The sequence below is a fragment of the Podarcis bocagei genome, assembly GCF_964188305.1.
Source record: "Podarcis bocagei genome assembly, chromosome: 17".
Taxonomy (NCBI): Eukaryota; Metazoa; Chordata; class Lepidosauria; order Squamata; family Lacertidae; genus Podarcis; species Podarcis bocagei.
In genome coordinates, this window is record NC_138143.1 from 11,044,151 (window position 1) to 11,056,485 (window position 12,335).

General features: G+C 48.1%; 1 protein-coding gene and 1 long non-coding RNA gene across 9 annotated transcripts in view; one reads left to right on the forward strand and one right to left on the reverse strand.

Annotated features, from left to right (window-relative positions):
- RASAL3 (RAS protein activator like 3) overlaps positions 1-12,335 on the reverse strand; it is a 150,999-nt gene that overhangs the window by 22,770 nt on the left and 115,894 nt on the right. For all 8 annotated transcript variants that reach the window (XM_081176212.1, XM_081176210.1, XM_081176209.1 and 5 more), the window contains 7 exons: positions 10,057-10,181; positions 7,815-7,896; positions 6,570-6,667; positions 5,374-5,462; positions 4,233-4,338; positions 3,585-3,683; positions 1,387-1,932 (listed from right to left, as the gene is read on the reverse strand). In XM_081176212.1, the coding sequence (XP_081032338.1) occupies positions 1,387-1,932; positions 3,585-3,683; positions 4,233-4,338; positions 5,374-5,462; positions 6,570-6,667; positions 7,815-7,896; positions 10,057-10,181 (1,145 nt within the window). The remainder of the gene's footprint in view (positions 1-1,386; positions 1,933-3,584; positions 3,684-4,232; positions 4,339-5,373; positions 5,463-6,569; positions 6,668-7,814; positions 7,897-10,056; positions 10,182-12,335) is intronic.
- LOC308577075 overlaps positions 9,281-12,335 on the forward strand; it is a 137,359-nt gene continuing 134,304 nt past the window's right edge. Inside the window, exon 1 of the long non-coding RNA XR_014003414.1 lies at positions 9,281-9,850. This is a non-coding gene — a long non-coding RNA (uncharacterized lncRNA). The remainder of the gene's footprint in view (positions 9,851-12,335) is intronic.

Below are 12,335 nucleotides of genomic sequence, written 5' to 3' on the forward strand. Positions count from 1 at the left end.
CTGCAACACAGGACAGGAAGGGTTAGTCGGACAAACCCTACCTTCCTCAGAGATTTCCCATACCAACTGACTCACCCTGGAAACCTGATTCTGAACCAGGCTCCCAACTTAATGATATCGAGGGCCCTGTGTCCATGCTGTGACTCTGGGAAAGTGCAAAGAAGTCCAGGGTTATTCTTGCAGCAAACTTGGCTTCCGAGAGCCACTTTAGTAACCCTGCAATACTAGAAAACCCTAGAAGGGAAGCAGGCTGGAAGGCTAGAACCAGCAGAACGCAATGACAGGCGAGGGGAATCAGCTTTGAACTGGCTGTGCGGCTGTTGTATCCAAGGCCTTCCCATCTTCTACATTGTGGGCCAGCCCCAAGACATTTTGGCACCTGAGGCAGATCCCAAAATGGCGTCCCGCTCCCTGCCAGGGAAGAAGGGATGGGTGAAGATCTACATCAGGAACATCAGAGCTTTCCCCCCCCCCAGCTGGAACTCAATGGAACGCAATTCCAGAACCTCTCAGGTGGATACCATTGCCATTCTAAGAGAATGAGGGAGGTGTTCATGGTGAGTTCCGGCACCTCTAGCGCTGAAGGTGGTCGTGGGGATAAGTCAGCCTCAATAGTACCGTTGGTTAGAGCATGGTGCTCATAATGCCAAGGGTGATGTCTAGGACTGGGCAGAAGAGGAGTCATAGCGGAGACCACCTCCCCATCCTGACCCTCCCAGGGAGGAGGAAGAGGAAGGCAATTTAGATTTACAACAGTGGTCTGCGGGAAGTCACAGCTCAGAGGCAGATGAGGGGGAAAGTTGGGAAATAATGAGGAGGAGGAGGAGGAGGCAGAATCGGAGCAACAGCTCGCTGACACATTGTCATTAGAAAGCATTCCAGACCCTCCATCTCCCAGAACACAGTGAGCCTTAAAAGTAGGAGAGCAAAGAGCTCTAAGGCAAAGGGCATGTAGAAGAACCCATAGAGGAGATGATGAGAATGTGGGAGAGACGGGGGGTGGAGATTCACTCGGGACAATGCCACTATCCAAGAGGCTGGGCTCTATGGCCTCTCTCTGTAAAGATTGAAATAAAAAAGGACAGTAAGAAACTTTTTATACTTTCCTGGGCAGTCAGCCAGGAGCCGCTGACAGCATCCTGACAGGTGCAGGTTCAATCCCCGTATGGAACAGCTGCATATTCCTGCTTTGCAGGAGGTTGCACTGAATGGTCCTCAGGATCCCTTCCAGATGTAGAATGATAGGATCACAGAGCTGGAAGGAACCCTGAGGATCATCTAGTCCTAGATATCTGCTGGCCCTGTGGATCCTGCAGCCCAAGGCAGTTGCCTTGCCTAGCCTCATGGGTGGGCCGGCCCTGTCTACCTTTGCAAACAAAGAGATACCTTGGCTTTCCCTGTGCTTTGCAGGACGCGAACCAGCACCCCCGTCAGCTCCTCCTTGTCCCGGGCGTTAAGGCTGTGCTCCAGTCCGGCACACAGCTCCCGATAGTGGAAGGTGAGATACTCAGCAAACTCTTTGTATTGCACGATGGGCAGCACTCGGATGTTGCAGTAGCGTCCACGTAGCCGTAGGGCGGGCGTGTTGGGCCTGTCTCTGCCCAAGGGGTACCACCTTTCCAAGGGCTGGCGGACCGCAGCCAGCTCCTTCAGGGGAACGGCCATGCCGGCAACTGGGCTGCCCTTTGCCCGCTGCTGCCCATCCTCCTCCTGCACCAGGCAGACCTGCAGCTCCACTGCTGGCGGAAGAGTCTTCAGGTCAAAGTGCTCCCCCCAGAAGATGGTTCCACTGGGGCTGGCTGCCTTGGTTGTGGTGCGAGCGTAGAGGACCCCATCCAGTCGCACCTCGCCCAGGTAGCGCTTCCTGGGAACAAGGTCGCGGGCTTCGTACACCCAGAGGCTCAGCATGCGTTCGATCCGCTCGCAGTTGTCCTGGGGAAATGAGCCAGCGGTTTGGTTAAGAAACACCGAGACATGGAGCAAGGCAAGTGGATGTAGCCGGAAATCCATCACTCGAGAGGCAGACTGAACGCAGGATGAAGGGAAAGCAAGAGGCAAGTGGGATGAGGTTGAAGGCAGAAGGAGGGTCAAAGTGGAATAATGGAATTGTAGACTTGGTAGGGACTCTGAGAGTCACCTAGTTCAACAATGGAGGCAGAATATATGTTTCATTCTCAAAGTTAAATTTAATTTGCTTGATTTTGTTATTGGGGGTTGGGAGGAAGGAACCTGAATTTGCATCCAATGAAAAAAATGCCTTGTGCAATGACTTTGAATGCACTTGCCCACTGTGAATTTTAGCTATGTGCTATGCAATGTATATAGCTCAGAGATGAACCCGCATTGATAAATGAACTAAAAGAGTGGTGACTTAATTCATTTTTCTAATAAAAAAATCGGGGGGGGGGGGACAAAAAACAATGGAGGCAGAATCCAGCAGAGACAAGGCCAAAAGACGGGAGGAATTCAGGGCCTGTGTTTGCTTCTAAGTACAGCTGTGCTAACTCTTCTACGAGACCGTGGAATGGTCAGGTCACAACTTCTGCCCCAGAGGTGTGGACAAGTGCAGAGAACAGGACAGATGTCAGGGGCTGGACTGAGGAGGAATGGTGGGGACCACCCCCCTTTCTTCTGAACCTTCCCAAGAAAAGGAGGACAGTATAGATTTAGATCAGCGGTTTGCAGAAGGGCATAGTTCAAAGGCTGCAGAGGGGGAAAGCTGGGAAATATTGGGAGAGGAACAGCAGGAAGAAGAAGCACCAGTGAAGAGACAGCTGACAGAGTCCAGTGTCCTTGGAGAGCATTCCTGACCCGCCGCGCCCCGCGGACCAGGTGGTCATGGAGGGTATTAGAACAGAGAGCTCAGAGGCAGAAAGCTCAGATGCAGGACTAACATAGATTAGGGGACACGAAGGAGGGATGGGACTTTACTTGGAGCAACACCATTTCTAGAGAGAGACGTCATTCCTTTGTCTCTCGCTGTGATTATTGAATAAACTAATTGGTACTCTTCTTTTTTATCTGCTTCTTTGCTGCCACCAGGGGGAGGGATCTGATTCCTCAAAGCCTGACAACAGAGGACGGGGATTTATACAGGGAATAGGGATAGGAGAAGACGAGAGGGAAGGGTGAGTGAGTGGGCAAATACACCACAGGGCAAGTGGGAAAACTGGTTACAGAGGCAGCATGCACCCCTTGCAAGCAACACAAAGTACAGAAGATGCTTGTTTTGATGAACTGGAAGAGCCACAAAAAGATTCCATTGAGCACATGGATTGACAATATGGACAGACTAGCTACATACGAACGAATTGCATGTCGACGCAAATTAAGAATGGATAAATATGAAGAAATCTGGAAGGAATACTTAAGCAATAAGGTGGACAGTGGTGGGGAGTAGAGGGAGGAGAGGTGGGGTAGTATTGTTAAAAAGGTGTAGCTATAGGTATATCAGTACTCAAATCTGAATTTTTAAATTGTGTTATTAGTGTTATTGTGGTTTTTGTTACATGTGTTTTTTGTGGTTGTTTGTATTGAAAAAATGATTAAAAAAATAAAAAAATAAAAAGAAGATGCTTCTTTACCATACTGGGCTGGACAAGCCGGCGCAAGTCATCCATCCAGCGGGTCCTCTCAGCAGCAGAGCCACAGCTGAAGCAGCGGCGCCCCGCAGTGCTCAGCACCTGAGAAGAGGAAAGGGAGGGTTGTGCTTAAGAGCACGCCCTGGGTTTGTCCCAAGGGCAACCAAACCCTGGGGGACTTGGGAGGGACAAGGAACAGGCAGGGTTTAATCCAAGCCAGGGATCAGCACTGCATCCCAGTGCCAATGCTAGGGCCTTGCCGTAAGCTTAAAAAAAGTGCTTGCATTGCTGTCTCCTGCTAAGAATGGCCAGCCTCTGGCTTTGCCCTACTCCTTCCCCAAAATATGCTCCTCTGCTTCGTCTACAGGTCCAGTCCCAACAAAAGAGCTTCTTGAAGCCCCTCATGTAGCCACGACAGCTTTATAGATAAAACAACACAGATGACTGAGCTTCAGCCTGTTGAGGTTGTTGAGGTTGGGAAGCCAAGTTCTCCACGTCTTGGACCAGCTGGAGGAGACAGAGTCCCCGAGTGCGTACAGAAGGCATTTCTTTCATCACTGGGTCAAGCTCCCAAGGCCTGGCCCTGAACGTCTCCCTTCATACCTGGAGAAATGCAGCTTCTCAGGTCAAGGGATAACAATAGGCTCATACCTCAAAGCAGTACCGCTCTCCCAGAAGGCTGTTGTGAAGTGGGCGGATCAAGGCATCCTTTTCGTTGCCCAAGTCCATGAGAACAGCCGGACCAGGAAGGGCCTCCCTGGAGGAAGTGACAAGAGGGACCAAGATAGGAGAAGACAGTGTGGGTGGACAACCCTGAACATTTGACACCATCACCAACAGAAGCATTATTATCCCTTCCTTGCATATTTTATTAAGACTTTTATTTCTGTTCAAATTAGAACAACTTTGCAGCATCCGGCAGAAAAAGTTATCAGAGGCTTGTCCCTCCCTTAACAGCTTTCTTTGTCTTCTTTCCTGCCATTTTCCTAGCAGCACCAACCTGGAACTGGAGGAGATGTTGGAAGAAGAGTGAAACCCTATCACGGGGCGAGCACATACAGGGTTCAAGGGGAGTCACCCCTTCCTAGCATCACAACCCGGGGGAAAGGCCATGTGGGCCCCCAGCCAAACAGAGTGGCTGTGCAGCAATCTGGTACCCGCAACAAAGTAAACAGAGCATCCTTTCAGGCATGGTGAGTTTGACAAATGTCCATAGCATCCTATCCCCTCTGAAGAAGACATGGTGCCAGCATTTAATGCAGCCAATCCAAGTTATTAGATAAATTCCCTGATCTAACCTTGGTTTCGTTCTAGTTCTCAGGAAATATAAACACAGGCAGAAAGAAATGGGGCCCATTGCATCCATAAAAGGTAAAGGGGACCCCTGAACATTAGGTCCAGTCGTGACCGACTCTGGGGTTGCAGTGCTCATCTCGCTTTATTGGCCGAGGGAGCCAGCGTACAGCTTCCGGGTCATGTGGCCAGCATGACTAAGCCGCTTCTGGCAAACCAGAGCAGCGCACGGAAACGCCGTTTACCTTCCCGCCGGAGTGGTACCTATTTATCTACTTGCACTTTGACGTGCTTTCGAACTGCTAGGTTGGCAGGAGCAAGGACCAAGCAACGGGAGCTCACCCCGTTGTGGGGATTCGAACCGCCGACCTTCTGATCAGCAAGTCCTAGGCTCTGTAGTTTAACCCACAGCGCCACCTGTGTCCCATTGCATCCATAAAGAGGCATAAAAGACAGAAAACAATGGACGCTTCTGTTCCAAACTGGCTTCAGGGCCTACCTGTTACCATTAGCAACAAGTCCAGTAGAGGAGTCAGCCTTGGCCTGGAGCCGTCCTTTCCGGTCCTTGATGCGTTTCCATAGCAGCCCCTAGAGATGGTGTGAAATGTAATAAATGCAATAAATAAATGAAGAAACAAAGGAATTCTGAGTGCAGAAGAGTGTTTATCTGTGTGACGTGCCCCATAACAGGAATGTGGAACTTGGTTTGCTGTAGATGCGACTGGACTGCAACGCCCACTACTCCCAACTATTGGCCATGGAGGTTGGGGCTGACAAGAGTTGGAGCCCGACAACATCTGGACGAACACAGGTCTCATCTGACAAGCGTCCCAGGTCAGATAATGGTGCTACCTTATGCCAAGCCAGACCATCATGAGCCCGCTCAGCCCAGTGCTGTTTTGAAATAGTTCTTCGTAAACCAGAGATTTAGGGACGCGGGTGGCACTGTGGGTTAAACCACAGAGCCTCGGACTTGCCGATCAGAAGGTTGGCAGTTCGAATCCCCGCAATGGGGTGAGCTCCCATTGCTCGGTCCCTGCTCCTGCCAACCTAGCAGTTCGAAAGCACATCAAAGTGCAAGCAGATAAATAGGTACCACTCCAGCAGGAAGGTAAACGGCGTTTCAATGTGCTGCTCTGGTTCGCCAGAAGCAGCTTAGTCATGCTGGCCACCTGACCCGGAAGCGGCTCCCTTGGCCAATAAAGCGAGATGAGCACCGCAACCCCAGAGTCGGTCACGACTGGACCTAATGGTCAGGGGTCCCTTTACCTTTAAACCAGAAAATTGGAACTATTTGAAGAGCAACTGTAATCAACAAATTATGCTAGTAGGACTACAAAAAGTTTTGTAAGGAGGAATATATGAAATATTGCAAAGAAGAGAAAGAAGAGAGACATTAGTTATGATATTTAAATGTAATAGTGAAAATAAGAAATGTAAATTAAGTGAAAAAGATTTGAAAATTTTCAGATGTGATTGATGGAAGTCAAAAAAATTATATAAGATATAAAAGTATGTTTAATAATTGTTGAAAATGATATGCTAAAAAAAACTAATAATAGATAAATGAAATAACTCTTCGTAGTCTCCCTTGAGGAGTCATGCCTCCCTCCGAAGGCCCCCCTCTTTCCTCCGCTCCCAGTAAGCACCAGTCTGGGCTCCCTGAACCTGTAATATACTGAACATCTTCTCTACCTTCACATTGCTGAGCTGCGAGCCGGAGGAAGTCTCTTGGCAGGGTTTTTTTTCAGGAGTCTGTGAGTCTAAGAAGCTTCTTCCCTCGATGAGCATTTCTGTCGGGAGCAAAGTGGACCAAGCAAAGTGGACTGGTTGGCTGTCATGTTGGCCAGAAGAGGCAGTTCCTGGAAGATGGGAGCAAGCGGTACCCAGTACCCAGCTCACCATTTGCTGCTCCCTCTGTATCCTGGACTGAGGCTCTTTGCCAGCCCAATTCTGACCCACCCAATGCATGTTGGCGCCGGAGGCGGATCCCAAAATGGTGTCCCCCCTCCCCACCAGGGAAGCAGGAGTGAGGGAAGATCTATATCAGGAATACGGGGGGAATAAAGATTGACATCAGGACCTGCTGCTCCCGTGGACCCGCCTCACCTTGCCTCACGGGTGAGGTGGGCCTGCGAAATGAATGGTCACAAATACCGTATTTTTCGCTCTATAGGACGCACTTTCCCCCCTCCAAAGATGAAGGGGAAATGTGTGTGCGTCCTATGGAGTGAATACAGGCTCCTTGGCTTCAGCGATAGCAACGTGAAGCCACCTGAAGCCCCCGGAGCGCAGCGCGAACTCCCACTGTGCTCCGGGGGCTTCAGGCGGCTATCCGCAAGCCTTCGGAGCACAGCAAGAGGAGTCAGTGCACACCGATCCCTCTTGCTCTCCAGGCTTCGCTTCGCTGGAGAGACGCTGCACAGTTTTCCCTCTCTGCGCAGTGCAAAGTGGGAGGAGAAATGGAAGCGGCTCCATTTCTCCTGATGCTTCGCTGAAGGGGCGCTGAGCAGAGAGGGGGAGAATTCCCCTCCCCCCGTTCTCCCCCTCCTATGGTCCGGTGCGTCCTATAGAGCGAAAAATACGGTACTTTCTACGCTGGAGCTCTCAAGGAAACATTTTGACACATGATACAATGGCTCTCCTGATCTTGTGCCAGGGGAAATTGTTCAGGCTCCACCACCTCTGTTACCTCATTTAAAGGATCCCAATTTGCGGAGCAGGTTGGTGGCTACTGAAAACTAGCTTCCCAGTGGTTGGTAGGGCTCTGACTCCGTGGCTCACATGATTTGGGTTGTTGGGCTTTGATGTAAAAAATACAAACACCCTGGGCATGATCTCGGAGGCTGGCAAGGACTGGATCCTTCCAACGCCCTGCCCTCCTTTTCAACAGACTCTCTCTCTCTGTGTGTGTGCATATGGCAGTCTCTCAGTACTCACCATTGTCCCTCTGGGTACCTGGCAGGTATAGTGAACTTGACTCTGAAGCAGAACTGGCTCGTTTCCCATTCTGGAGCAGACCCTAAAATGGCAAACCAAACACCATGGACAAAATAGATGATAGTGATAATGATTTCCCTCTTCCCCATTCTTCTACACTACAGCAGGTGAAGACTTTCTTGTTCCAACAACAAGAACTACTGTATTTTTCGCTCTATAAGACGCACCAGACAACAAGACACACCTAGTTTTGGGAAGAGGAAAACAAGAAAAAAAATATTCTGAATCTCAGAAGCCAGAACAGCAAGAGATTTCGCTGTGCAGTGAAAACAGCAATCCCTCTTGCTGTTCTGGCTTCTGGGATAGCTGCGCAGCCTGCATTCACTCCATAAGACGCGCACACATTTCCCCTTACTTTTTAGGAGGGAAAAAGTGAGTCTTATAGAGCAAAAAATACAGTAAATGTTTTTTAAGGAAAGGGCTGGTGCTCTGATGCTTTTATTGGCATGATCTGTATGTTTTAACAGAAAAAATAAAAATAAATGTTTGATTGTTTTAAATGATTCCTCCCCGTCACCCTCAACGTTTTTAGCTGTTTCTATTTTAGCTGTAAGCCTCCTTGAGTCCCTGTCAGGGGGAAAAGGTGGAGCTCAGGACCGCAAGACCTCAAGGACCGCCTCTCCCCATAGAAACCATCCCAGACTCTGTATTCAACCACAGAAGCCCTTCTTTGTGTGCCTACTCCACAAGAGGTCCAGAGGGTGGCAACACAGAACAGGGCCTTTTCCGCAATGGCCCCCCATTTGTGGGATGCTCTCCCCAGGGAGGTTCACCTGGCGCCTTCATTATATATTTTTAGTGTCTGAGGGAGGGGTGTATGCGTTATTGTTTTTGTTTTAACTATTTATGTGTGCTTTCCCCTTGTATTTTTATCTTGTGAGATCTTTTGATGAAAGGCAGTATATAAATAGTAGGATGAAATATAATAATAGATATGCGTGTCATCCTTGCGCAGGGGCCATGCTAATCTTCTCTGTATCGTTCCAATTTTAGTATATGTGCTGCATACTGTAGGAGAGAGCAACTGGTAATAAACTATCAGAAAACCAAAATCATGGTTTTTGGAAGGAAATGCAGACAGTATAGCTGGAGGATGGATAACCAGACAATCGAACAGGTTAAAGCCTTTAAATATCTGGGTATCGTCTTCCAGTCGACCGGGTCCTGGGATGTCCATCAAAAATATGCCAAAGAAAAAGCAGCTCAAAGTATTAAGATGCTGTCGCGCTTCTTTTACACGAAGGGGGGCAGATATATTCCAGCAGCCTTTGAAGTCTTTCAGGCAAAACCTCTGGCGCAGTTACTGTATGGGGCACAAATCTGGACGGGGAACCACTGCTCAAGTCTTGAAACTATAATAATAGATAAATAAATAAACAAACAAGGCAACTTCCCTCGTGGTCCAAAGCAGCGTGTTAAGAAGGCGGCTTTTTAGCCAGTGTAGAAAATTTCTCAACTTCAGGAAAGCAGAAAGGGAAATGGGCCCATGATGATTTCTCTCATGGGATCCTGTAGAACAAGCTTAACATAGAGTTCCCATTTCTGCTCTGCTTCCCAGGCGCTGACATCCTAGCTTTTACTCTTCCACCCCCAGAGTGAGAGCTGCAATGGGGCTGGATAGAAGGCCCATTTTCCTTTCTACTTTCCTGGAGTTGAGAGACCTGTATCTGTGACCCATGGAGGACCATTACTCTATGAATCCTTACTGGCAGTGTAGAAAATTTGGCAGGAACCTTTAAGGTACAGTGGTACCTCGGGTTACATACGCTTCAGGTTACATACGCTTCAGGTTACAGACTCCGCTAACCCAGAAATAGTACCTCGGGTTAAGAACTTTGCTTCAGGGTGAGAACAGAAATCGTGCAGTGGCGGTGCAGCGGCAGCAGGAGGCCCCATTAGCTAAAGTGGTGCTTCAGGTTAAGAACAGTTTCAGGTTAAGAACAGACCTCCAGAACGAATTAAGTACTTAACCCGAGGTACCACTGTACTGATGCCATCCATAACCAGGAAAGTTGGGCTCACGTCTCTGAGCAGCAGTGGCTTCAGTCAACACTCGGCCAGCAGTTCATGGCCTGAGAAGCATACACTTCCTTGACATGCGACCGTGTGCTGGGTGTGCTCAGACAGACACATACACCCTCCTTCTCCCTCCTACAGTTTTGAATGTCAGAGATGGCCCCACCTCCTCATCTCTGCCCAAGACCATTAGCTGTCGATCTACCAGGGACACATTGGCCACATCCCAGATGGTTGCATCCATTGGCACAGCCGAAGTCAGTTGGGTCAACTGGACAGTAGAATCATCACCTGCAAGAAGAAGAACAAGGAGGCATTTGGGTTTACCCGGGCTCATACTTGCTAATAAAGACGTGAGAGCAAAATACATTTTCCTCCCAAGTAAGTAACTACCATCAACGTGTCTTTCCATTATATGCTATGCCCTTGTGACTTGTAACTTGTAACTAGCCTTTATTGGCATAAGTTAAAACAGTAAAATCATAAAATCATACATTGATAATCCAAACACATACAATATATAAAAGACTAGATAAACACCATCGAATAAATCAGGCAACTTTAGATTTAGCATATATATATAACTGTGTACAGCTGAAAATGCTGGCAGCATTAAGATAAATTCAACAGTGTAAATATGTTTTGATGGATGCAATAATGGCATACTGAATGGTATAGTTTCTGTAGAATATGCAGGGATTTATGATGTGTAAAATGAACCATGGAAAGCAAAGAAGGGAAGTCATTGATATCTTAAGGATGTAATTATGAGTACTTTAAATTGTAAAAAAGAAAATTTAATTATATACATAGGGGGCATTTTATATGCATTCTAACATACAATATGCATTTATGAACAGTGCTTGTTTTTGTTTAGGCCAGAGAAGTGTATCTTAAGATTCAAAGATATGTAAAAACTGAAGGATAACTGATGTTCTGCCATGGCCTCAGAGCCCAGCAGTGAACAGCTGGACAAAGGCTCAAAAGTCCTCAGTTCACCCCTAGACCTTTGGAGCACACTTGGAGCTCTCCGTAGTGCTGCAATACCTGGCCTGCTTTGCTGCTTTGCTGCCTTGCTCTGTGAGTTCCTCTAGGGCAGCGGTCAGCAACCTTTTTCAGCTGTGGGCCGGTCCACCGTCCCTCAGACCATGTGGTGGATTGGACTACATTGGGGGGGGATGAACGAATTCCTATGCCCCACAAATAACCCAAAGATGCATTTTAAATAAAAGCACACATTCGTACCTACGGGACTACCTCTCCTGGTATGTCCCAGGGAGGACCTTACGGTCTTCAAATAAAAACACCTTGGAGATCCCGGGCCACAGGGAGGTTAGGCTGGCCTCAACCAGAGCCAGGGCTTTTTCGGCTGTGGCCCCGATCTGGTGGAACGCTCTGCCACAAGAGACTAAGGCCCTGCGGAACTTGACATCTTTCCGCAGGGCCTACAAGACAGAGCTGTTCCACCAGGCCTTTGGCCAAAGCACAGTCTGACTCCCTCTCTCCTTCTGTAATCCTCATAGCACTCCAGCCCAAGGGTTGCCATTAATTTGATTTTGAATTGATTTTAGAATGTATTTCATTTACGGTAATTGATTGTGATTTTAAGTAAACTGTGTTATTTTTTTACTGTTGTTAGCCACTCTGAGCCCAGCTTCGGCTGGGGAGGGTGGGATATAAATAAAATTATTATTATTATTATTATTATTATTATTATTATTATTATTATTATTATTATTCTCATGTAAAAACACACTAATTCCTGGACTGTCCGTGGGCTGGATTGAAAAGGCGATTGGGCCACATCCGGCCCCTGGGCCTTAGGTTGCCTACCCCTGCTCTAAGGAACCAAGGCAGGACATTGGATGTGCATATTAATCCAGGAAGTGCAAATCAGCCACTTAATGGGATCCCTTAAAAACACAGACTGAACAAAATCTATTTGGAAGCTGAGCGCAACTATTATGACCGGGGTCACCTTGCTAAATTTGCCTTGAACAATGGAAAGTAGCACAGCCTGTAACTTGGCTTCACTGAGTCACACACGGAAAAAATGGCAATATAGTGGTACCTCTGTTTAAGAACTTAATTCGTTCTGGAGGCCCGTTCTTAACCTGAAACTGTTCTTAACCTGAGGCACCACTTTAGCTAATGGGGCCTCCCACTGCCACCATGCCGCCACCATGCAATTTCTGTTCTCATCCTGAAGCAAAGTTCTTAACTCAAGGTACTATTTCTGGGTTAGCGGAGTCTGTAACCTGAGGTACCACTGTACTGGTGTTTTGGGGTTGATGGGCACACCATTTAGGGTCTTTTCAAGTATTACGCTGCCAGGCTGTGGGCACCGGAAAGTCAAGCATTTCATGCCCTCCCTATGAGTCGCAGCTGTCCTCCTGGTGGCTGAGATTTTTCTATCCCACTCAAGCACAGGGAGAGGTCAGAGGG